Source organism: Phascolarctos cinereus, unplaced genomic scaffold (assembly GCF_003287225.1).
Source record: "Phascolarctos cinereus isolate Bilbo 61053 unplaced genomic scaffold, phaCin_HiC Scaffold_9;HRSCAF=440, whole genome shotgun sequence".
NCBI lineage: Eukaryota > Metazoa > Chordata > Mammalia > Diprotodontia > Phascolarctidae > Phascolarctos > Phascolarctos cinereus.
The window spans coordinates 193,678,955-193,703,312 of record NW_027556402.1 but is presented as its reverse complement, the minus strand read 5'-3'; the positions used below and the strand labels follow the sequence as shown (position 1 = coordinate 193,703,312).

The window sequence follows — 24,358 nt, the reverse complement described above, 5'->3', positions numbered from 1 at the left end:
AAAAAAGGGGGTTGCCAAAGACATTCAATTACCTCTGAGACCTTGGGCAGATTACTTAACTTTCCTGGGCCTTAGTTTCCTTATCTGTAAAATTAAAGTGTTGAACAAGGTGGCCTCTGAGGTCTGTGCTCCTATGACCCCTGCTAGCTGACATGCTCTGAATTAGCTTCTTATGTTTAATATTATTTGTTTTATGTTCCCTTCTGACTTTAATAGTCTATGAGTCAATACCAACCCTTTTACAGAGATTCATTTTATTAGCTGACTAAGCCAATCTTTTGCTCTGTCTGCAGCCTGTCAGCTCAGTGGCTTATCTGCCTTGTTAGAGCACCTGCAAATTTCTGCTGATTATATTTGTTTTGTCTCACCTTTCAGACAGCAGACTCCTATAGGGTGGGGACTATATTTGTCTGTCAGTATATACCTCAGGCACCTATGGCAAGTTCCATGCACTCTGTGGAAATTCAATGAATGTTTGTGGACTGACCATTATATTTTGTTTACTAGATCATTTTGATCAGCATGGCCCAGTCAAAAGGGCAATATCAGGTCATTTTATCAGTGTAGCCCAGTCAAAAGGGCAGTGTCTGAGAATAAGGAGACAGTGTCCAGTCTAGGTTACATCATTGACTGAGTAACCCTGGGCATGCACTCAGAGTGCCTCAGTTTCTTTGCTTGTAAAATGAGCTAATAATAATTGTCCTCACAGGACTTTTTAAGGTCAAAATAACGTAATACATATAAAATTATTTCCAAAATGTAAAAGTTAAATGAATCATACTAACACCAGGTATTATTATTGGGCAGCTAAGTGGTACAATGGATAGAGAGGAAGATGTCTGGTCTTGGACACTTTCTAGCTGTGTGACCCTGGGCAAGTCACTTAACCCTGTTTGTCTCAGTTTCCTCATCTATAATATGAGCTGAAGAAGGAAATGGCAAACCACTCCAGTATCTTTGCCAAGAAAACCCCAGATATGATCACAAAGGATTGGACATGACTGAAAACAACTGAACGACAAATTGTTATTATTATTTTTTCTGTTATATAGCTTCTTATAATAATATTATAACATCATCATCATCATCATCATCATTAGACATCTGTGTGGGATAGCAAGAAGAGCATTGGATCTGGAATCAGGAGTCCTGACTTCTAGTCTCGCTTTTTGCCAGTTATTAGCTGTGTGACCCTAGTATAAGTTATTTAAACTCTCTAAGCCTCAGTTCTACAACTCTAAAATTTTGTACCACTTACCTCACAGGGCTGTTGTGAGGAAAGTACTTTGCATAGCTTTGAGCGCATTTTTGTTGTTATTATCAATTTCATTGGTCTAGGGAATTCCCACTGAGGAAACTCCCTCTATTAATCTAGATTGGCAATTTTTTTGACAACTTGCAATCTTTTCCTGCCTTGTTCTTGAATGTTCCATTCTCTCTTACCTCCAGCTTTCTAAATCCCTTTTATGCATTGCCTTTCCCTGTTAGAATGTAAGCTCTTTGAAGGTAGAGACTGTTTTTCCTACTTGGCTGCAAAAGAAGTTGTTATTACATGACTTCCAAAGTCTTTGATTCTTTGGGCGCATGTCCTATCATCCCTACCAGGCTGCAATCTCTTTCAGAACAGATAAAACCAAGTAATTGAATTTCAGAGTTTGATGTGACCATTTAATAAAAGGGACTTTGTCTGTAATCAGGGTTCTTTAGGCAGTAATTAAACTAAATGGGGCTCAGTCCTGTGATGATTAAAGAATGAGTTGTTTACCTTCTTGACATAAATTAACTCTTTGGTGCCAAGAATAGTCCTTAGTCCCTGAGTCTTAATGGAGTGGCCATTTATCAAGCTCTACCCTCAGGTCTTGGAAGGGCTCTTCTAAGCAATGGGATGTAAGAGATCACTGGGTCTTTAGTGTCTTATTTTTCATTTTATCTTCACTAGAATTGATCACAGGGCCTCGTACACTGGAAGAACTTCACAACTTTGTTGACTTTGAAAAATGTTCTGCCTGTTTACTGAGCATAGAAATGGTGGCTGTTCCTTCCATCAGCCTATTAGTGGGTATTTGTTGATCAATGCTCTTCACCACTTGGCTTTACGCGACATTCCCAGAGTTGTTAACACGTTAATCCTTTTCACACACTCAAACTGGTCGTCTTGCCATTCCTGACATGTGTCTTTCATTTCACAGTCCCTGCCTTTGTCCAGGCTGCCCCTCAAGCAGGGAATATATTCCCTCCTCACCTCTTCCTCTTACATCCAATTCCTTTCTTTTTTTCTTTTGCTTTTTTTGGTGAGGCAATCGGGGTTAAGTGACTTGCCCAGGGTCACACAGCTAAGACGTAAGACGTGTCAAGTGTCTGAGGTCACATTTGAATTCAGGTCCTCCTGACTCCAAGGCCCGGAGCTCTATCCACTGTACCACCTAGCTGCCCCCATCCAATTCCTTTCAAAACTCAACTAAAGTGCCACTTTCTACATGCTGCCTTAGGTCCTGATACCTGTCCCCCAACTTCGACCTTGTATTTATCTTAAAAAATATTCTGTATTTACTTATATGTGCGCTGACTGACTTGTTTCCCCCCTCCCCCTAGCACATAGTAGGCATTTCATAAAGGTTTGCTGACTATCGCTATATATAAAATCCTGCGCTAGGCTATGTGGGGGCAGATAAAAGGCTAATTCTTGGCCTCAAGCAATTTATAGTCTCTGCAAGGGAATTTTTTGTTGAGTTGTTTTTTACTCGTGTCTGACTCTTCATGTCTCTATTTGGGGTTTTCTTGGCAAAGATACCGAAATGGTTTGCCATTTCCTTCTCCAACTAATTTTACAGAGGAGGAAACTGAGGCAAACAGGGTTAAATTATTTGCCTAGGGTCACACATCTAGTAAGTGTCTGAGGTTGGATTTGAACTCAGGTCTTCCTGACTCCCAGCCTAGTGCTCTATCCACTGCACCACCTAGCTGCCTCATGCAGGGGGGATAAGAACCATAAAATTGTATAGTTCTTCTGAAAGCACAGATCATTCTCCTGCTCAAAAACTTTCAATGACTCCCTATTCCCTCTAGGATAAAATTCAACTCCTCAGACTAACGTAAAAGACCCCTCACAATCTGGCTCTAATCTGTCTTTCTAGCCTTATTTCACATTATTCCTCTTAATGGGTTTTATTCCAGCCAAATTCCCTAATCTTGTCCTGTCTTCTCTTGCCCCTTCACATTCATGCATAAATGTTCTTACTCCTCAGAGGAAGAATACAAGTTCTAGAATCAAAGAACTTCGGTTCAAATCCTGCCTCTGACATTTATTACATGTGTAACTATGGGCAAACTTTTCTGGGCCTCAGTTTCCTCATCTGCAAAATAAGTGGCTTGGGCTAGATGACCTCGGAGGTCTCTTCCAGCTCTGAGACTATGATTCTATGAGTCCCATCTCTACCCATGAAATCCTCATCTTTCTTCAAGGCCTTAATTATGTCCACTATAAATTTTCCTTTGTCCTGTCCCTCCCTCTGCACCTCAACTAAATGGGATTTACCCTTCTTTGCACTTTCCTAGATCATTTTGTTTGGCTCTCTCCCCTGGGTCCCTCTGATATTCAACCTTTTAAGGTACTCATGTCCTAGCCATCTAAAGAACTATAAACTCATCATGTGACAAACTGTAAACTCCTCAAGGAAGGGCATAACTTTGCTCTTTTTTTTTTAGAATTTTCTTTGTATCTCTCAAGCTTAGCATAGAGCCTGGTACATCTCAGTGCTTAATAAATGTTTGTTGAAATTAACTGACTGAAATTAGAGATCACTTGAGCTGGAAGGCCCTGGAAAGTGGTTAGAAGTTGGATTGGCAGGGAGGGAACCAGAGAGAGCATCTGAGTAGGAGAGAACAGCATGAGCAAAGATTTGGAGGTCAGAAGGAGCAGGATATGGGGACTGGAAGTGAAAAGGAGAGAAAGGATGGGGAGGGACATGGAGAAAACCATCCAGACTGGGATAGAGGGCTTAGGTTTTATTCCCATCAAAGGAATCATTGACAAAGGAAACACAGAAAGCTGAGGGGAGGACAGAAAGCTGTGGGCAGGAATTGGGGATAGGCAAACATAAGAGAGAATTACCTACCTCAGAAAAAGTTCAATGTGAACCACGGCTGGGGCAATCTTTTCCACCACATCCGCAATGAAGTTAAACTTGTACCTCGGGCTGGTGAACTGTTGGTGACCTATACTAGCAGAAAGAATTGGGTATGTTAATAAGAAGATGCAGCTTTCATGATCTACCTAGAAAAAAAATAGATGTGGGAGAGCTGAGCTCTCAGTGGTTTTGATTTAATCAGTTTTATGACTATAATGACAAAGGCCTTTCTTTTGTGACTTCTACTTACGCAAAACAGATGGGAAAATTGCTAGACAGATAAGTCAGAGAGGGCAGTGATTATTCACTCTCCAAATGACCTCTTAGTTTGAAAAGAGGAGTCAGGAACATTCCTGACCATTCTGGACTCCACTGGTAGGTTTAAAATCGATGAGTTAATATTTTAAAAAAGATTTACAACAGATTTTCTGGAATACATGGACTTGAATTCCAATTCTAGCTCAGTTACTACCTGTATGACCATGGGCATGTTACTCTCTTTGGGACTCAGTTTCCACTGCCTCTTTCCAGCTCTAAATTCCATGACACTATGACATCTATTATGTAATAATAAATTATAATAGCTAGCATTTATACAGCACTTTTAAGGTTTATAAAGTGCTTTCCATATGTTATCACATTTGATCCTCATCCCTTTGAGGTATTGTTATTTATTATTATTATTATTATTATTATCATTATCATCCTCCCAATTTTTACAGAGGAAGGAAACTGAGGCAGTTGGAGGTTATGACTTGCCTATGGTTACACAGCTGGTAAGTGTCTGAGGCAGGATTTGAATTCAAGTCTTTCTGACTCCAAGTCAACACTTTAAGCATTGCACTGCTTAGCTGCCTTAAAGAGAGGTTTACTTACATTAGATGGCTACAAGCATCTGGCAGATAGAGTGCTGGACTTGAGATCAGGATGGCCTGTGTTCTAATCCTTGCACATATTCACTGTTCTGAGACTAAGTATTTCCATCTTTAAAATAGTGGTAGAGGCAACAGAGGTGGCTCAGTGGATGAAGCACTAGGCCTGGATTCAGGAAGACCTGAGTACAAATCTGGCTTCAGAAACTTACTTAGCTGTGTGACCCTAGGCAAGTCACTTAACCTCTGTCTCCCTCACGTTTCCTTGTCTGTAAAATGGGGTTAATAGTAGCACCTACATTCTAAGGATGCTATAAGGATAATAGGAGTCAATCTTTGTAAAGTGCTTTGCAAATCTTAAAGCTCTAGTAAATGCTAGCTATTATTATCTACCGCTCAAAGAAGTTGTAAGGAAAGAATATTGTAAAGCTGAATGGATTTTAGACATGGGAACTATGATGATGTTTCTGGCCTTCTGACCTGTCGCCCTCACTTTAAAATCTAGATTCATTCGTGATTAAAACAAAGAATAGTATGGCCCCAAACACCTAGAAGTGGAAAAAAAAAGAAAGGAAAAAACCTCATCCTCATCATCAAGGCCTCCTTTCCAAGCCCATGAAATTACCCTTCCAATATTCAACAAATACCTAGCAAGCCCTTTCCAGGAGGCAGCTTGGTAGCATAAAAAAGAACACTGTCTCTGGAGTACAAAGCCTACTTCAGATGCTGTCTACCCGTGTTAGTTTGGATTCTTCATTTAACCACCCTGAGCCTCCATTTCTAAAAGGAGGGCACTGGACTAGTCAATCAGTAAACATCCTATGGCATACTATGTGCCAGGGAGTGTGCTAAGTGCTGGAGATATAAAAAGAAGCAAAAGATAGTCCCTGCCCTCAAGGAGCTTACAATCTAAAGGGGGTGACAGTATGCAAACAACCGTGTACAAATAAGTCATATATGGGACAAATAGGAAACAATCAACAGATGGGAGTCACTGGACTTGAGAAGGGCTACTAAAGGCTTGCTGGTAGAAGGTGAGATTTTAGTTGGGACTTACAGGAAGCTGGGGAGGTCAGTACTCAGAGTGGAGGAGGGAGAGCTTTCCAGACATGAATGACAGCTGGAGAGAATGCCTAGAGCAAAGAGATGGAGCATCTTGTTCATGGAACAGCCAGCAGGCCAGTGCCACCGGATTGAAGAGTACATGTCAGGGAGTAAGGTGTAAGAAGACTGGAAAGGTAGGAGGGGATGGGTTATGAAGGGATTTGAATGCTCAGCTGAGGATTTTGCATTTACTCCTAAAGTCAACAGGTAGTTTATTATCAGGGTGGTAATATGATCAGATCTTCTCTTTAGGAATATCACTTAAGTGATGGAATGGAGAATGGATTGGAGCAGGGAGAGACTTGATGTGAACTCACCAGCTTGCTATTGCAATAATCCAGGTGTTAAGTGAAGAGGGCCTGCACCAGAGGGTTGGCAGCGTTAGAGGAGAGGATGTGTATTCAAGAGATGTTGTAAAGGTGAAACCAGCAGGCCTTGGCAACAGATTGGAAATGGGGGGTGGGAGACAGTGAGGAGCTGAGGATGACTGAGGGACTGGGTGGAGGATGTCACTGTCTACAGTAATGGGGAAGGTAGGAATGGAGGAGAGTCGGGGGGGTGTGGAGACATAATGAGTTCTGTTTTGGACATATTGAATTTAAAATGTCCACTGGGCATCCAATTCCAGATGTCTGAAAGAGTTGGAATTGCAAGTTTGGAGGTCAGCAGAGAAATTGGAGCAGGAAAGGTAGACTGAAAATCATCAGCACAGAGATGGTAATTCAATCCATGGAAGCTGATGAGATCACCAAGACCTCAGTGGATAGATTTCACGAGGTCCATAAACTTGGAAGGGAGGAAAATTATATCTTTATTTTCACTGACCTCTAACTGGAACTCTGCAATTCCTTTAATTATGGAAGGGCATTATTATGATGAGTATACACAGGCCTGACTAGACTGTCGCAGGGGTTTATGACAGAAATAAAAGTCTAAAAAGAATCTTGCCTAGATGGTCTCTGAGGTACCATCCACCTCTAAATCTATGATTCTACGATCCTACAAAATACAAAGTACAGTGCTAGGCCTTAGAAGAGAGAAAAAGTCCAAGATGCAGGTTTCTGTTTTCAAGGACAAGGTATTCCTAGTATCCAAGTCTAGTACAGAGAAGAAAAAATAAATACAATAAACAACATTGCATGGTAAGTATATCATTGACTACAGAGAAGGGTCAGAGGGGATAAATAAGTAGGCTAATTAAATAAGTGGTGTAGATTTCCAATTACACCTGGATGCTGGCGAGGCTTTACTCGTGAAAGCATGTTTTCAACTGAGGAATGTTTACCTTGCATTTAGTTAGCTGGAGGCAGTGGAAAGAATGTTGGACTTGGGGATAAGAGACCTGAGTTTGAATTCTGACCCTGCCACTTACTAGCCATGCAACTCAGCCTCATTTTCCTCATCTGCAAAATGGGAATAATATCTGTACTACCTGCCATCAGCAATGGTCCTGAAGATGGTACTTTGTAAATCTTAAGGTATAAGATGTAAACATGAGTTATAATGATTAGTGAGAAGCATTTAATTTTGCCTTGGCCCAGGTTTGCCAGGCAGTTCATGAACTTTGATGAAACTTTTTTGATGGATTGAATTTCGCTCACTGTTAGCAAACAAGCCAAAGACATTTAAGAAATGACTGGCTTTTCTTTTCTTTCTTCAATTTACGGTGTGTGCCAAGGTCTCCCACTTAGTTGTGAAGGTATTGACTTAATTTGGAACAAACAAGGCTCAGTATTTGCCTTGAAAGGCTTCAATTTAAAAAATACTCATATACTCCCCCCTCCAAAAGAAAAAAAAATTAAAGAAAAAACATTGGAATTCAATCCGCCAGCAAACTCCTGACATGAAAGATGAAGCTCAGTGCTCAAAATTAGCCTTGCTGTCCAGCTGTGATGGCAGGCAACCACAGAGTTGGATAAGACCTCAAAAGTAGTTTAATTTAACTCCTTAGACCTGGGTTCTGCTCTTAGCTGTACCGTTTATTACCTTCGTTAGCTTGGGCATTCAACTTAACCACTCTGGCTCTCAGTTTCTTCAGCTGTAAAATGGGGAGAGAGGGCTAGATAATCACAAATTTAGCAATTATTTCATCCAATCTCCCCTATTTCAGCTCTAAATCATTTGAATCTATATACAGAAAAGAATCTCCCACAAGAAATTTATCCAGCCTCCATTTGAACATGTCCAGTGATGGTGACCTCACTACCTCACAAGAAATCCATAGGTGAGAAGTTCTTTCTCTTAAGCCATAGTCTGCCTCCTGTGGCTTATACTTTTGCCCCTAACTCTGCCATCTGAGGCTAAGCAGAACAAATTTAATCTCATTTTCCCTTTAGATGGTGACTAAGTCCTTCTGAAATCATCTTGTCTCCAGTTTAAGCATCCATAGGTCCCTCTACTGTTCTCTAATCCTCTCTCTATCCTGGCTGTTAATGTCCCTCCTAAAGTGTTATACCCAGAAAGATACTACTGCAGAAAAGATCTGATAAGGGCAGAGAACAGTAGACCTACCATGTCCCTTGTGATACAAATTGATATTCTGGAGAAAGGAACCATCTCTCTAAAGCCCCAGGATTCTACCCAAGAACCTTCCTCCTAAACAGGACAGTGATTAATTATTAACATTCATATGGGCCTTTGAATTTTTGAAAGCACTTTAGATACATTATCTTGTTTGGGACTCACAACAGCTCTAAAGTGTAGGTACCACAGAGTCTCAGAGAGGTTAAGAAGTGTCTCGCCCATGATCACACAGCCCATAAGTCTTACAGGCAGAATGTGAAACGGTCTTCCAGACTCCAGGACCACTCCATCCTCTACAATACTCCTGGGGATGTCAGTGGATGTCAGAAAGTTCAGAGAAAAAATAATGGCCTGAAATTCTACAGAGGACTCCAGCCCAGGAGATAATGGAAGGCTCTTATTAAGGACAAACTTCAGGTAGCACACACTCAAGGGGGATTTGAAATGTTCCTGATGAACTCATTTTATTTGTTGCTGGTACCCCACAAGAAAAGAGGTTGTTTTGGGTCCCAGGCAAAGGCCTCTGTTCGCCACTGGTCTCAGGGTCAATGACAGGATAGAGAAGGAAGGAGGATGGATGGAGCAGAATACGTATAGAGGTTGGTTGACCACCTACGTTGTTTAGGTAGTTTACACTGTAGCCAGGACTTGTGACTCCCTGTCTATAGCCCTTCGCACTGCCTTCCCTCTGAGCCCCCCACCTCCTGCTCCATGTGCCTGGAGATTAGAATTCCTGCCTCTCTACCTAGAGCTAGCCTCAATCTAAGGAAGGCATCGTTGTGGTGGGCTGAATAGGAGACTCCATGTTGCCTCTTAGCGCTGATGTAGTACCTTGTTTCCCAGATAAACAGCTGGAGTCTAATCTCTGAGAGCAGTTTACATCAGAATCTGCCTGATTATAAGCCTAGAATGAAAGTCCCCTTGTACTGGGTCAGCCCTGGAGCACAGGTTGGAGTTGGGTGGGTGGGGATAAATAAAGTGGCATGAGATGTGGTGGTGCTTTAATAGCGGGAGGTTCTTTTTAGTCTGCACATTTAGCAGCCAGAAGGAGTAAATCTCTTTGATGGATTACTACAGAATCAACAGAGTGAGACAATTTGGCAGATTCAGAGTTTGCCACTTGGTTTTATGTCAGTCCAAGGTTACTGAAATACACACACACACACACACACACACACACACACACACACACACATAAAACCTCTTGCTTACATAAGCTTCTAGTTGAAGGCAATGCCTAGCAAGTCCAGCTAATGATCATTACTCTAGGGGACATTCAGGGTGTAGCTGGAAAAAAATGTGGGAGCAATTTTTTTTATTTGCTTATCTCGAATAACTCACAGGGAGGGATCCATCTGTCTGTGCCTTTGTTGAAAGCCCAAATATATGAGCTGGAAGCAGACACCAAATACACTTATGGCGGGAGCACGGTATTTAGAGAAACCCTGGAGTTAGAGGTAGAGACCCTGCTCTGCTACCTGCTACCTATACCATCTAGTGAGCTTGGGCAGGCCTATTAAGACCTCTCTGGGCAGTTTTCTCACCTGAAAGGGGAGGGGGTAAGACTAGATATTCTCTGAAGTCCTGGCCAGCTCCAGACTTTAAGATCCTATGTGGTCTGGACCAGTGACCACTCTACAGACAGAGAGTCTGGGCCATCCGGAGGTTAAGTGATGTTCCCTTCACTAAAGAGATCTGGGAGTATTTGTAATGCCGGCTACCACACTGCCCGCCCCAGTTTCTCCAACTGTTCCTTGTGGGGCAGGACTTCCAAGATCTCTTACCATTCTACGGCCTTCCACTGGTTGTCAATATCCTTCCAAAAACATGGTGTCCAGAACTAAATATGATGATCCCACTATGTCCTGGACAGGGCAGAGGGCAGAAAGCAGGACTCTAGAGCTATCCCCTCCTTCATTCTGGATACCATGGCTCTCTTAATTAGCCTATAAGTCAGTACCATTTACCTTTGATTCTAATCCTATCCCACAATCCTTTTAAGTCTTTAAAGGAAAAATGGGATACTCACCCATTGGGGAATGCTGCAGAAGGGATTCCTGTTTAGTTCAGCCTGAGCTACAGGACTTTGGTGGTCAGTCAATCAGCATTTATTAAGCACCTACTGTTTGCCAGGCATTGTATTAGGTGCTGGGAGTACACGTACAAAAAAGGAAACAATTTCTCCTCTCAAGGAGCTTATATTCTAATGGGTCAGCACTGACATTTTAGAATCCTGGGAGGGAATCTAGGGGCAGAGGGGTGGAGAAGGAAGGGTCAAGGCTTTTAATATGCTTCCCAACCTCACAAATGAATCCTCAAGATGAAAGAATGATGGAAGAAAAGAAATTTACATTCTCCCAAACCAATCTTCCTCCATATATTATACCAGTCTGGAAAGACCTACATTTAAAAACAAAAATGAGAATGACTACCACTTTGGGCTGCTCCCATCCTCATGCCAGTATTCTGAAGTCAACCCTCAACTTAGATGGAATTCTCCAATAATCTCTTTTCTCTGCCCACAAAAAGTAATCCATAAATCCCCCCAAAAAACTTTGGACCCCTGGAAAAATAAAGGAAGCCCCACGGGGGTCTCTCTTGTATACTTCTCTGAAAGAGATTAACAAAAATTTAGTATGGCTGGAGAGAGGCAGGAGGCCACAAGGGTTAGGAATTTGTGGCTTTTTCCTTAACTCAAAACATTCCTGTATGACTGCTTTTTGGGTGGGAGGGATGGGGAGAGACTAAAATTGCATTCATTTGAAAGGAAAGGAGGCATCTATACCTTCAAATGGTATAAGAAGAGTCAGAATTCTCCGACCAGAAGAAGGAAAACATTTTCTTTGACAGTCACCATGACGTCCCCAAAATCAGTTTAGGAGGCAGTGCAAAGAGCCATAGATTTGGAGTCTGAGGACCTGGGTTTGAATTCTGGTTCTGATCCTTACCCCCTGTGTGACCTTCGACATGTCACTTTTCCCTTTTTAGGGCAATTCGTGAAATGAAAGGTTTGATCTCTTGGAGGAAGCTAGATAGTGAAGGGGATAGAATGCTGGATCTTTAATCAGGAAGACCTGAGTTCGAATATAGCCTCAGTCACTTACTAGCTGCGTGACCTTGGGCAAGTCACTTAAACCTCTGTCTGCCTCTGTTCGCTTATCTATAAAATGGAACACAAGATAAACAACAACAAAATGGGGATAATAATAGCACCTACCTCTCAGGCTTTTGTTGGGAGAATCAAAGGAGATAATGATTTATGAAGTGTTTTGTAAACCTTGAAGGGCTCCCATAAATGCTAACTAGCTGTTCTGGCTCTAATCTCTAGATCTGTATGAGTGACCTCTCCATAGACGGTCTGGGTACCATCCAGAGGTTAAGCTATGCCCCCAGAGGGACCCCTCTCTGAAAGAAAGACCACAACACTAGCCACCATTCCACTGTCTCAAAGTCCCCATTTCGTGTTCTCAAATGGGTTCTTTGAAACCCTGAGAATTACCCTCCAGTGGTTTTAAAATTATATCACAGAACAGGCTCCTTAATGACCCCCTTTCTTTTACAACATCCCCCCTCTCCACCCTCGCTGAATAGCATTACTTGGGGCCAAGAATAACCTTGGCAGCTTCTGTATAAGGTTTCTGTGAGGTTTGACCAAAGTCCGGCAGGCCTGCTAAAATTAAGCCACTGTGTCACTGGAGTGGGGGATGGTGATTAGGAGGAAGGATTTAACTGAAAACTGCAGTCACAGCTGAAAGTCTCACAGAAATCAGACACATCAAGGAAAATTGTCCTAGATTTTGATTTACTTACTTTTCTTAAAAAAAAAAAGGACAGGAGGCTTCTCCTCATTTTGGAGTCATTATTGTATAGGCATAATTATTCCTCAACTTATTCTAATTAGGAGACTGCAGTGGTATTGTATTAAGAGCTGAGGCTTTGGAGTCCAAGGAATTCGGTTCAAATCCTGGCTCTATTGCTTGGGAAAAAAAAATCTCTTCTTCTCCCCGTACCTCAATTTCTCCACCTGTAAAATGAAGGCCTTGACGTTTATCAAAAGGTCTCAACCTGGGGTATGAAAAAATTTTGCAAATTACTATATTTTCCTATTGAGATATTCTAAAAGTATAGTATTGTTAGTGAATAAAGTATGTCGATAAACATTTAATAACTTTATGATTGTAAAAATGTTATATACTAGTTGTCTTTATGAAAAGTTGACATCTTTATTTTTATTTCTTATGTATCTGTATATTCATAATAAACTCTAGAATTTATTTCCTTTTGTACTGAATAGAAGATATGGAAACGTTTGGGAACCAAAAACCTTGGAAACTCCTAGCCTCAAAATCTTAGGTCACCTCAAAATCCTATGATACTCTAAAATGGCAGAGTAACTTAGAACCCTAAGCAGAAAGGGGGAATGATTTCAATTCTCTACACAGCACAGGTAAGCTGAGCATTGTTTCACTTTCATTCCAAACCCCGAGTCAGTAGAAGTGATCCACATTAAAAATGTTGATGAAAAGATACTTATTTTTTCCTCTGAGAAGAGGGCAATGGTCAAGTCCTGCCTCCTAGGCTCAGGAAATCCGAGCTCTTGGACAGTCTAGGTTTTCCTTGCCTTCTGGGAGTCTTTCTGTGATTGACCCCACCTAGGAGCATGGGATTTCACGACGTGAAGGGGCCTTGAGACCTTTTAGTCTAATCCCCCACCCTTGTTTAAAATATGAGGAAGCTCAGGTGCAGAAAGGTTTGGTAAATAACTACATTTTCCTAGTAAACATTCCAAAAGTAACATTTTTAGTAAAAAAAAATTGTTTCAATAAGCATTCATGAGAGCTAATAGGAAGTATAGCCAGAATTTGAACCTACCTCTTCAGACTGTATATCCAATAATTTTTCCGTTATGTCACATTGACATCTCACTGACTTATATTACACTTCTGTTCTATGGCATTTCAAACCTATGGATTCTCTACCATTAAAGAAAACGCCAACAACTACTGTATGTATGTATATTTTATTACTCTGTGTGTGTGTGTGTGTGTGTGTGTATATATATATACACACACACACACACACATACATACTGTATAATACATATACTGTATAAATATACACACTCTATATATGTTTTATTATATATGTAAATGTATGCATATATTATACTGTTTATATGTTATATGCATAAGTATATATAATATATAGTTTATATATAGTATATGCATATATACTATATATAAACTATACATATAGCAAACTATATATAGTAAACTATATACATATATACACATATATATACATATATGTATATATACATATATGTGTGTGTGTATGTGTGTGTGTGTGTGTGTGTGTATATATATATATATATATATATATATAGTTTACAAAGCACTTTTCCCTAAGTCATCTCATTTGACCACACACCTTGTAAGGAACGCAAGGGAAGGATAATTCTTGAGGAAATCCAAACACCAAGAAATGAAGAATAGAATCTTGGAGTTGGAAGGGACCTTGCAGGTCAATAAATCCAGGCCTTGCATGAAGCATAAATTTCTTCTGTAACATCTTTGACAGGTGATTATCCACTTTAAATATCATACCATTCATAGAGTTCAAGTTTAGGGAAATAGTCAAGGAGGATAACAAATTATCAACACATTTAACTAGTAAAATTTTTCTCTGTCACTTCACATCAAAAAGTCAGCTAGCCTTGGCAGTCAGTGGTGATGTCTCCAGTGCATAATGTCACACTTCAAGAATGAAGCTGTTGTAGACTCGTGAGCTCATAGAATGTCAGAGCTAGAAGAGACATCAGGGCTCTAGCCTCTTGTTTCACAGATGCGGAAACTGAGGCCCAGAAAGAGAAAGTGACTTTTTCAAGCCGATCAAGCTAAACAGTAACAGAGCTGGATTAGAACCCGGATGAATCTAAGTCCAGGACCTTTCCTACAGTGCTTTCACATTTTAAAAGGAAGGAAAGGGTGGGAAGAAAATTCAGTCCTTTTGTGTCTGCCTAAATCTATTGCTTGGCAACTTCTCTGACAACTTCTGCATCTCACTTTAATTGAATACCAAGTTTTCTTGATGAATGCCAAGCTAATCTCAGAGCCTGATCAGAAAAATAAATAACTTTTTTGGCTGATCCACTCAAGCGCTAGCTGAATAAGTCCCATACATGAACCAACATGGGAACAGAGCATTCCCGCGGTGGAATTGTGTCAAGCAGGTCTTAGGTCAGACAGACAGGAGTTGTCTCATCAAAGCAGATTGTTGTCTGACTTGAGTCCTAATAAAAAAAAAGCTTGGCTCAGCTCTCCTTCATTCCATCATTATTCATCTGAAATTCTTCTTTGTGTACAGGGAAATAGGAGACAAAATTGCATCTGGCTATTTTCTCACTGAATGGTAGTCTTGAGATTCAGGAGGCTCCAAAGTGAATATCATAATTTTTTTTTTTAAGCCATCAACTTTGAAGCAGGGAAAGAGGGGAAAGGAACAAACATTTATTAAGCACCTACTATGTGCCAGGCACTGTATTAAGTGTTTTACAAACATTGCAGCGTTTAACGACTCAGCTTTCATTTGCCTTCTTGCTGATATTTACAACAGCCTGTATGTGGACCTTAGGGACTATTTAGTTCACCACCTTACCTGAAAAAATGAACTCCCTCTACAATTTCCCTGACAAGTCTAGTTGATGACCTTGGGTGACTGGAAACCATCCTTGGGACTGCCTGTTGCAAGAGAGTCAGTGTGGTATAGAGGATGAAGTATTTGCCTTTGGAGCAGGAAGACACTGGTTTGAATCCCACCTCTGATACCTATTGTAAGTGTGACCATAAGGATCATAGTACCCAGCGTACTTAGAGGTAGCTAGGAGGGACAATGGACAGTGATGGACCTGCAATCAGGGAGACCCAAGTCTCAAATCTGATCTCAGATACTTACTGGTTGGGCACATCACTTCACTTCTGTCTGCCTCAGTTACCCCATCTGTAAAATGGGGATAATAGCACCTACCTCCCAGGATTGTTGTGAGGATCAAATAAGACATGTGTAATGTGCTTTGTAAGACTTAAAACACTATATAAATGCTAGCTATTATTATTACTATTAATATTATTATTGCCACCACACAGGGTTATTGTAAGTATCAAAGTATAGGCAAAATACTTTGAAAAGGTATTAAGTGCTATATAAATGTCAGCTCTTATTATACCACATGCTGGGCAGCTGGAGTTGTTAGAAATTTCTTTAAAGAGTGATGGCCAATCTGTTTCTCTCTAACTTCTACCCCTGGGACCAAGCAGAACAGGTCAACTGTCCTAGACTTGAAGACAGCTATCACGTTTCCCTAAAACTTGTCTACTCCAAGCTAAAGTGAGAAGAAACAAAAACCATTTCCCTTAAATTGTCTTCAGATGGCATGGTTTCAAAGCCCCTCATCATACTCTGTCCCCACCCCAGCTCCCAATACCACTGAAGTCCTCCAGCTGGTCAAGTTTAGCATCCTTAGCAAAGAAATTATGACCATAACTACACTGGATTTCTCCAGCCCCTAGGACAATTATGGGAGTTGAAGAACTGCTCAGGGTGAGTACGGTATGTGAAAATGTTATTTAGTACAAAGAGCCCTGGGCCAAGAGAAAGGAGACCCACACAACAGTCCTGCTCCTGTGTGTCTTTGCCCACGTCACCTTAATCTTTCTGGGTCTCAGTAAAAATCCTCATAAAAATGGAGAGGGTTTTTCCCTTATAGTTCTATAACTTCATGAGTCTACAAAAGAATCCTATTTGAGAGTATATCATGAGTCACTAGAAACTTCACATTTCTGTCACAGTGAAGATGTTTTGCAAATTAAAAACTTAGTTTGCTACATGTCTAGACCGTTTTGTCCTCTGAATGTACTTTGAATCACTAGTGGTTTTTGATACGTAAAGACAAATTTTCTTTTGCCAGTGTACTACAGAAAGTACTACAGGAATTTATACCCTGCTATGGCCTGGCTAACCTCTAAGGTTTACTCTAGCTCTGAGATTCTGCAATTCATCTAATTTCTCTGTGTGCCTGAGTTTCTTCATATGTAAAATTGGTCATATATGCATTACAACACTTCTAAATATATATACATACGTTGTGAGTGTATAGAATATATTTATGTATATAATGTATATAAAGGAACACATTATATATGTGTATAGGTATATAAATACATATATACATATATGTATGCATACATATATATATGTGGGTCTGTATTTATGTGTGTATAGTTATTATTGGAAAGTTACCTTTGACCAAAAAAGTTTAAAAATATGTCATCTTACAGCAAAGCTGGAAAAGAGCTTCTCTGGGCTTGGCTAGGCTGACAAAAATTTATTTTAAAAAAGAAAAAAATGAGGCAGCTAGGTGTTGCAGTGGATAGAGTACCAGCCCTAGAGTCAGGGTGACCTGAGTTCAAATCTGACCTCAAACACTTACTAGTTGTATAACATTGGGCAAGTCACTTAATCCCAATTGCTTCCAAAAATAAAAATAAAATAAAATAACCCATCCCATTTTAGAAGAAGCCTTTTTGACTTGGTAGGACTTACTGATCATGGGCTCCACTGGTGTAAATTTCAGTAAGCCAAGGTCCTGCCCATACTACCAGATAATGGGAGATTTCAGTGAATATCTATCGATTTACCTATCTACCTACCTATCTATCTATAGCTATGTTTATCAATAGATATCTCTATCTATCTATCTTTGGAAATGTCTTCCCTCATGATACTTCTTTTATTCTTACGAGCTTTTAGATCATCTGCACACATAGATTGTCCCCAACTAGAATACGAATTGTATTCTAGAGTATGCATGATTTAAGGAAAAGAACTCTGGACTTGGGACTTGGGTTCAGCTCTGATTTCTACTGATTAGCCATGTGTTACTCCAAGGAAGTCTCACAATCTCTCTGAGTCTCTAAAACTAGGATAATAAGATGTTCACTATCTGGTGTATGTAGTCATTGAGAACAAAGCGTTTTGTAAACCTTGAAGGACTGTGAAAGTGGTAGCTATGGTTTCTTCAGTTCTTAGGGACTGAACATAGAAACAATGTGATGATAATAAGTTTCTAGGTTAATGAACAACTGTTTAGCCCACACTGTAAAACAGACTACTACTTCTGAGTTCCAAACAGGTTTTTAAAAAATATAATACTCATTCAGCTACATTTTGAGTTAAAGTAGGCTTCAGGTACTTGAGAGATTATCATATTGTTTCTAGGGGAAAATTTGTGCCTAGTAAGACTCAGGATATTGGGAACACATCTTCCCTACCTGCAGCTGCTATGGTTACCAACTTCTTAAGGAAGATGGCAATGCTTTTTGTTCCCTGGGGCTCAAAGGAGTCCTTCTTGACCACAATGCAATTCTGACCTCTGTTTTCATGCCTGAAGGTAGTATTTTTAAGTCAGATATTTATAAGTCAAGGAGCACCTGTATTCTAGTTGATCCATCCAAAGAAAATTTTAAGATGTTATATTGATGCAAATATCTACTGAAGCAAAGCAAAGCAAACAAACAAACAAAAAACACTCTAATAGGGAAAGACATTTAAATCTCTAAAGTTGTCCTTAACAGTCATTAGGGCTTAATTAAATTAAAAAAATAAGGCAGACCAACATTTTTTTACTTTTTCTTTTTGAAAAGGGAAACTTTACATCAAAAGCTTACCTTTTATGAGCTCATATTTTATAGTTATCAGCCTATATAATGTGACAGAGTGGGGGAAAAATACTGGATGTGGAGTCCACAGACCTCAGCTCAAATCCTTAAAATATGTTATGACCTTGGATAAACCTCTCTAGGCCATGGTTTCCTCATCTGTCAAACAGGGCTGGGATTGAACCAGATGACCTCCAAGGGCTCTTCCAGCTCTAGATCTGTCTGCTCACTGCTCTTCTATAATAGTTTGATTTCGGTGAGGAAGGTCAACCTAAGGAGGTGGAAGGGGCAGGGGCAGAAGTCTACAGTGAAGTCCTTTAAATCTCTGTCCTTGGTCTATTCTCTTCAACATTTTTACCAATGACTAGGAGGAAGCCACAAATAGGATGCCTTACCTATTCTGCAGGTGACATGAAGTTCAAGATAGGCAATACTTGCTAACAATTAGACTCTAAAAATATATTAGCAAGATGAAACTATTTGCCAGTGGAACACAGAGTAATTGCAGAGCTGGATTGACCCTTGACCCTTTGGAGAAAAATCAAAGCTACCAAACAATTCCACAACCTGTCAGCTCTGGTGATTTGATTGGCCTTTTGTCCTCAGAGCCTAAAGAATAAAGAGGGAGGGTAGGGCCAGGTGGCAGCTAGGTGGCTTATAGAGTATTGGGCCTGGAGTCAGGAAGACCTGAGTTCAAATCTGAATTTGGACATTTACTAGCTGTGTGATCTTGGGCACGTCACTTAATCCTATTTGCCTCAGTTTCCTCATCTGTAAAATGAACTGGAGAAGGAAATGGCAAACTACTCTAGTAACTTTGCCAAGAAAATCCCAAATGGAGTCACAAAGAGTCAGACGTGACTAAAATGACTGAACAATAATAACACATGTTTCTCAAGCCTTTAGAGATATCTGTAGATATTGCACAGAAGAGCTATGTATAGGGATTGGGGGGAAGAGGATAGACTAGAGGGTTTATGAGGTCCCTTGAAACTTACTGTGCAACCTTGGGCAAATTATCTATCTTCTCTGGGCCTCAGTTAGCCCATCTGTAAATGAAAAGGTTGAATTTAATGGCTTCTGAGATTCTTTTCAGCTCTGAAATTCTGTGAGCCCTAACATTCATCTTATTGACATACCAAAAGCCAAATCTTCTTCTCTTCAAGTGTTGTATGTTTGACCAGAAGGAAAGGCAGTATCCCTAAGGATCACTCCTAAGTTCATCTGCTCTGACCTCCCACCTGACTCATTGGAACAGTTCCTTATTTATTCCTTTAAACTTTTGCTCTGTTTTGGAGCTCAGAGTCAACCTTCCAACAGCCATATGGCCTTGAGATTCTCTTCACTCAGAAATAGCAGAGGCCAGAAGAGTATTGAAAGGGTTGTATTTGGGAAGCAACAGCTACAGATGTCAAATGTGCTGGTCTTTAAACATCCTAACTGGTGGAGTTCTTGGCTCCCTCCACCTTGGCCAAGACTCTTGGCTTCCCAGTGCCTGTCAACCCAGCTGTGAGATTGCGGCAAATACAAGTCCTCCTTGAAAACCAGATGTTATATCTGAGCTATGGTATCCTGGGGAAAGAAGAAACACACATACGCACACAAGTGATCTGTATCATAACTCCAGATTCTAAATTCCAGTCTTCAGACAACCCAGAAAGCTGTAACAAGGATTTAAAAAAAAAAGAGGCACTTTAGCATTTAAATAATTAAAGCTGAAAGAAGCTGTCAAAACCTGTTCTTCATAGGCATACTAATATTGGATGGATAAATTCTTTATTTTAAGCTGCCCTGAGTGTACAATTCTGAATTAATCACATACTCTGGCCTTGATTTAATTGGGATGTCCAGAATATATCATGATTGCAAGGTCAGGTGTTCATGTTGTTTGATATGAGAAGGGCACTTTAAAAAAAAACACACACACACAGATCAGTTGCCTTTTGTGAGCTGGCAAGCACCCAGGAACTTTTGGCCTGCCTTCCATGAATGCAAATATCAGAGCTATTTCTCCCTGAACACTTTATAAAGTGTCATAAGAGATTTGGCTAGAAATCCTTTCCAATTGAGCCCAAGCCATAAAGTGCTCTCAGAAGTAAATTGGGTACCTGAAAAGACCATTTATCATATTCAGTCACATCCTTTGAAATGGTGGCCACACAACTCTAAGGAGGCAATCACAGGTCATAAGTTAACTTTTAAGATGGAAGGATGGCAACGAATGGGCTATACTGGCATTTTTCCATGTCAGGTTAATAGCATCAGAGGAACTAGAAGGATCTCAGAGTCATCTGGACCAATCCTCGCATTTTACAGATAAGGAAACTGAGGCCCATGAATGGGAAGTAATTGCTAAAGGCCACATAGCTAGGAAGTGTCAGACCTAGGAACTCTGACTCCAGATCCTTTGGTTTTTTTATTTATAGCAGGCTGCTTTCCCTATAGGGCACAAAGTGCGGAAAGAGAGGTATAAACTAAAATGCTAAGGTAGTTCAGTAGGGTTGGGATTGGGGGGAGGGGGTTGTTTGGGGATGGTAGTAAGTAATCTGGAAAGGCTTCATAGGAGAAAAGGTACTTGAGCTGGTCTCTGAAGTATAGGTAGGATTGCAGCTGGTAGGAATGGATCAGGGAAGAGGCTATTCCAGCATGGAGAACTGTAACTACTAACAACGACAATAATACTAGTTGGCATTTATATAGTGCTTTAAGGTTTGCAAAGCACTTGACCTATATTATCTCATTTGATCTGCTTTTGACCTACTCAGATTCACACAGCTAAGTAAATATTTGGGGGCAGGATTTGAACTTAGGTCTTCCTAATTCCAAGTTCAGTATTCTGTCATCTAGGCTTGACCAAGCTAACTTGCATAGTTTTGAGTCTGGTCTGGCGTGTGTGTCTGTGTGTGTGTGTGTCTGCATGTCGTTGTTGTTGTCACCACCGTTGTTGTTGACCTAGTGTGAACAAGGGCTTAGAAATAGGAAGCTAAAGGATGTGACTAGAAAATAGTAAGTAGACCTGGGTTGCAGACTGTTATGTATATGAGAGAGTGGTGTGGAAAGGTAAGTATCTATTATTGAAGGGAAGAAGAGCATATGCAAACTTAGTTCCCATGGCACCTGATAAGTTGTGGGATATACAACCTGGGGTCTGTAGAAAGGCCCAGGTAACCTCGACCCTGTGATTTTGGGAAATCAGAGCAGTCGATTTGGTTTTTCTGAGGTCAGCCCTCCCTCTACCCCCCTAGGCTGAAAGAGCTAGAAACCTGTGTGCTGAGTGTACACAGGGATAGCGATTTCAGAGGATTCTCCACAACACCCTGACCTGCAGCTTGACTCCTGAGATGTAAGAACAAGGGTCCCCAATCCCTCTCCAAGTCACATCTGGCTTGGAGATTATCTAGTCCAACTCACTTACTTTATGGATGGAGAAACTGAGGACCAGTGCTCTTCAGTCCAGTGACACTGGCCTCTTGGCTGTTCCATGAGCAAGACACTCCATCTCTTGGCTCTGGGCATTGTCTCTGCCTGTCCCCATGCTGTCCCTCCTTCACTCCAGTTACTGACCTCCCTGGCTTGATTTAAGTTCCAACTAAAATCCTGCCTTCTACAGGAAGTCTTCTGCATCCCCTCTTCATTCCAGTGCCTTTTCTCTGTTAATTATTTCCCATTTATCCTGTATACAGTGTGCTTTGTGTGTATTTGTTTGCATGTTGTCTCCTCCATTCGATTATAAGCTCCCTGAGGCAAGGGACTGTCTTTTGCCTTTTTTGATATCTCCGGTCCTTAGTACGGTGCCTGGCACAAAATAGGCACTTAATAAATGTTTATTTATTGATCGATTAATAAAAGACACTGAAACAGTGGGAACAGTTTACATTTGTCTAGCATGTTCCGAAGTGCTTCTTGTACATGACCTCACTTGATTCTCATAACAATACTGTGTGGAAGGGACTTATTATCCCCATTTTACAGAAAAGGAACTAGGTTCAGACAGCTCAAGAGAAATGATTTGTCCAAGGTCACACAGCTAGGTAGTGGGAGGGTACTGATTCAAACCTAGGTCTTCCTTGATTCCAAAGTCACTCTTCTTTCCACTCTGCCATTACGGCTCTGATAACTCCCATAATCAAACTACGTTGTATAGGATTCAAGATGGACTTGCCTTGTACCAAATTCCATACTTGATTGAGTCATGTTATGAGAAGGCTTTTGTGTCCTAGAAATGGCATTAGCTTGACCTGAGCTCAGAACACCTACTCTGGAGTCCTGGCTCAGTATTTTAAAAAGTCATTTTACCAATCCAACCATCTGTTTTTCTACTGTGTAAAATGCGGAAAATATTCTTTATAATATCTAATTCTCAGGGTTCTTGTGAGGAACAACTGAGATTATGGATGAAATTGAATTGTAAAGTATGATGTCACTGTGAGCTGTTACAATCCTTGTAAGGATATTATGATCATTTTGTAAATGATGATGTTTTAAGCCATTTCATATTGAATATGGAACAGGAGAGCCATCAATTCATTTTAGCCATTGTTGAGAATATTTAATGAAGCATCAGAGAAAAATAGGAAAATTCATGATGAATGTAAGAAGAGGACATTGTGGTGCAATGGAAAAGAAAACCTGTGTTTGGAGTCAGAAGACCTGGTTATAAATCCTGACCTACCTACTCAGCTCCTATATGACCTTGGGCAAGTCACTTCAGTTTACTCTGGGCCTCATTTTACTCATTCGTAAAATGACGGAGTTGGACTTACTGATCTCTAAGATCCCTTCCAGTTTGAAAAAAAAACCATCTATGATACTATAACATAGTCTCAATAATCATTTGCAATGTGAAGATTTCATAGGGTCACAGGTTTTATAGCTGAAAGCAGAAATTATCTACTCTTCTCCCTTCATTTTACTGGTTGGGAAACTGAGACCCAAAAGGACTTTCCCAAAGTCAAACAATAAGAAGAGTTAGGAATAGAATCCAGGTTTCCTCTGACTCCCCAGGTGATGCTCTTTCCACTATATCATGCATTTCTTCATTGGGTATCAAAATGAATGTTCCACACAACTCTCTGGGCAGGTTCCATTCAGAACTACCTCCACCCATAATTCAGTTCAGTTCAGTTAAACAATTTAAAAAGTTGAAAGGTCAGCCACTTATATATGCTCTGTGACTGAAGAATGCTGAGATCTTTTGGCCCCTAAAATGTCTCCCCCAACAAATGGGAGGGGGAGACAGATTCAGACCAATGATTTCATCATGTAGGGAATTCCCTATGGGTAAGCTCCCTCCACCAGTGCAAGTCAGGATCTATAACTGAAGAGTCTTAAAGAACTTCCTAGAACACAGAGAAGTTAAGTGACTTGCTTAGGGTTACCCAATAACAGAGGTGAGATTTGAACTCAGGCCTTATCAAATCCAAGTCAAAATCTCTATGCATTATGCTGCTCTTGCCTTTCATGGTAAAACTCTAATAATAATTTCATTTTTCTATAGCCCATTGCAGTTTATATAGTGCTTTCTTCTCAAAAAAACCTGGGAAGTAGATTATGCCAGGCTCATTATCCCTATTTTACAGATGAGAAAGCTGAGGCTTAGAGAGATAAAGGAATTTGGCCATGTAAACACATCCTGTAAGTGGCAGAATATATTAACAGGGCTATCCAAGAAGATTAATGCATTTGCTCCCCAACACATCAAGAGGAATTAGAGCTTGTTTTATCAACGCAGTAACATTAGGAATGCAAAGCTTGAGGGACTAGGACCCAGATTAGGGAAAGTTTTGAATGAGAGGAGAGGAGGGGAAAGAGAGGGGAATCAGTGAATGCTGGACCTGGAAGGAGAGGCTTAACAATCATTAAGTATGACTCTTTCATCTCTCAGGTAAAACTATTATTTAGAAAGTGTGATATAACTTGTTTAAGGTCACAGGACAAGTTAATTGCAGAGGTAAGATTAGAACTCAGGTGTTAGTGATCCCATTGAGTCATACTGCAGTAACTGTGTGACCCTGGG

At 40.5% G+C, this 24,358-nt stretch overlaps 1 protein-coding gene across 1 annotated transcript in view; it reads right to left on the bottom strand.

Annotated features, from left to right (window-relative positions):
• Nucleotides 1–24,358, bottom strand: part of HTRA3 (HtrA serine peptidase 3) — a 49,171-nt gene that overhangs the window by 22,363 nt on the left and 2,450 nt on the right. Inside the window, exon 2 of the mRNA XM_020992281.2 lies at nt 4,116–4,215. Coding sequence (XP_020847940.1) covers nt 4,116–4,215 — 100 coding nt within the window. The remainder of the gene's footprint in view (nt 1–4,115; nt 4,216–24,358) is intronic.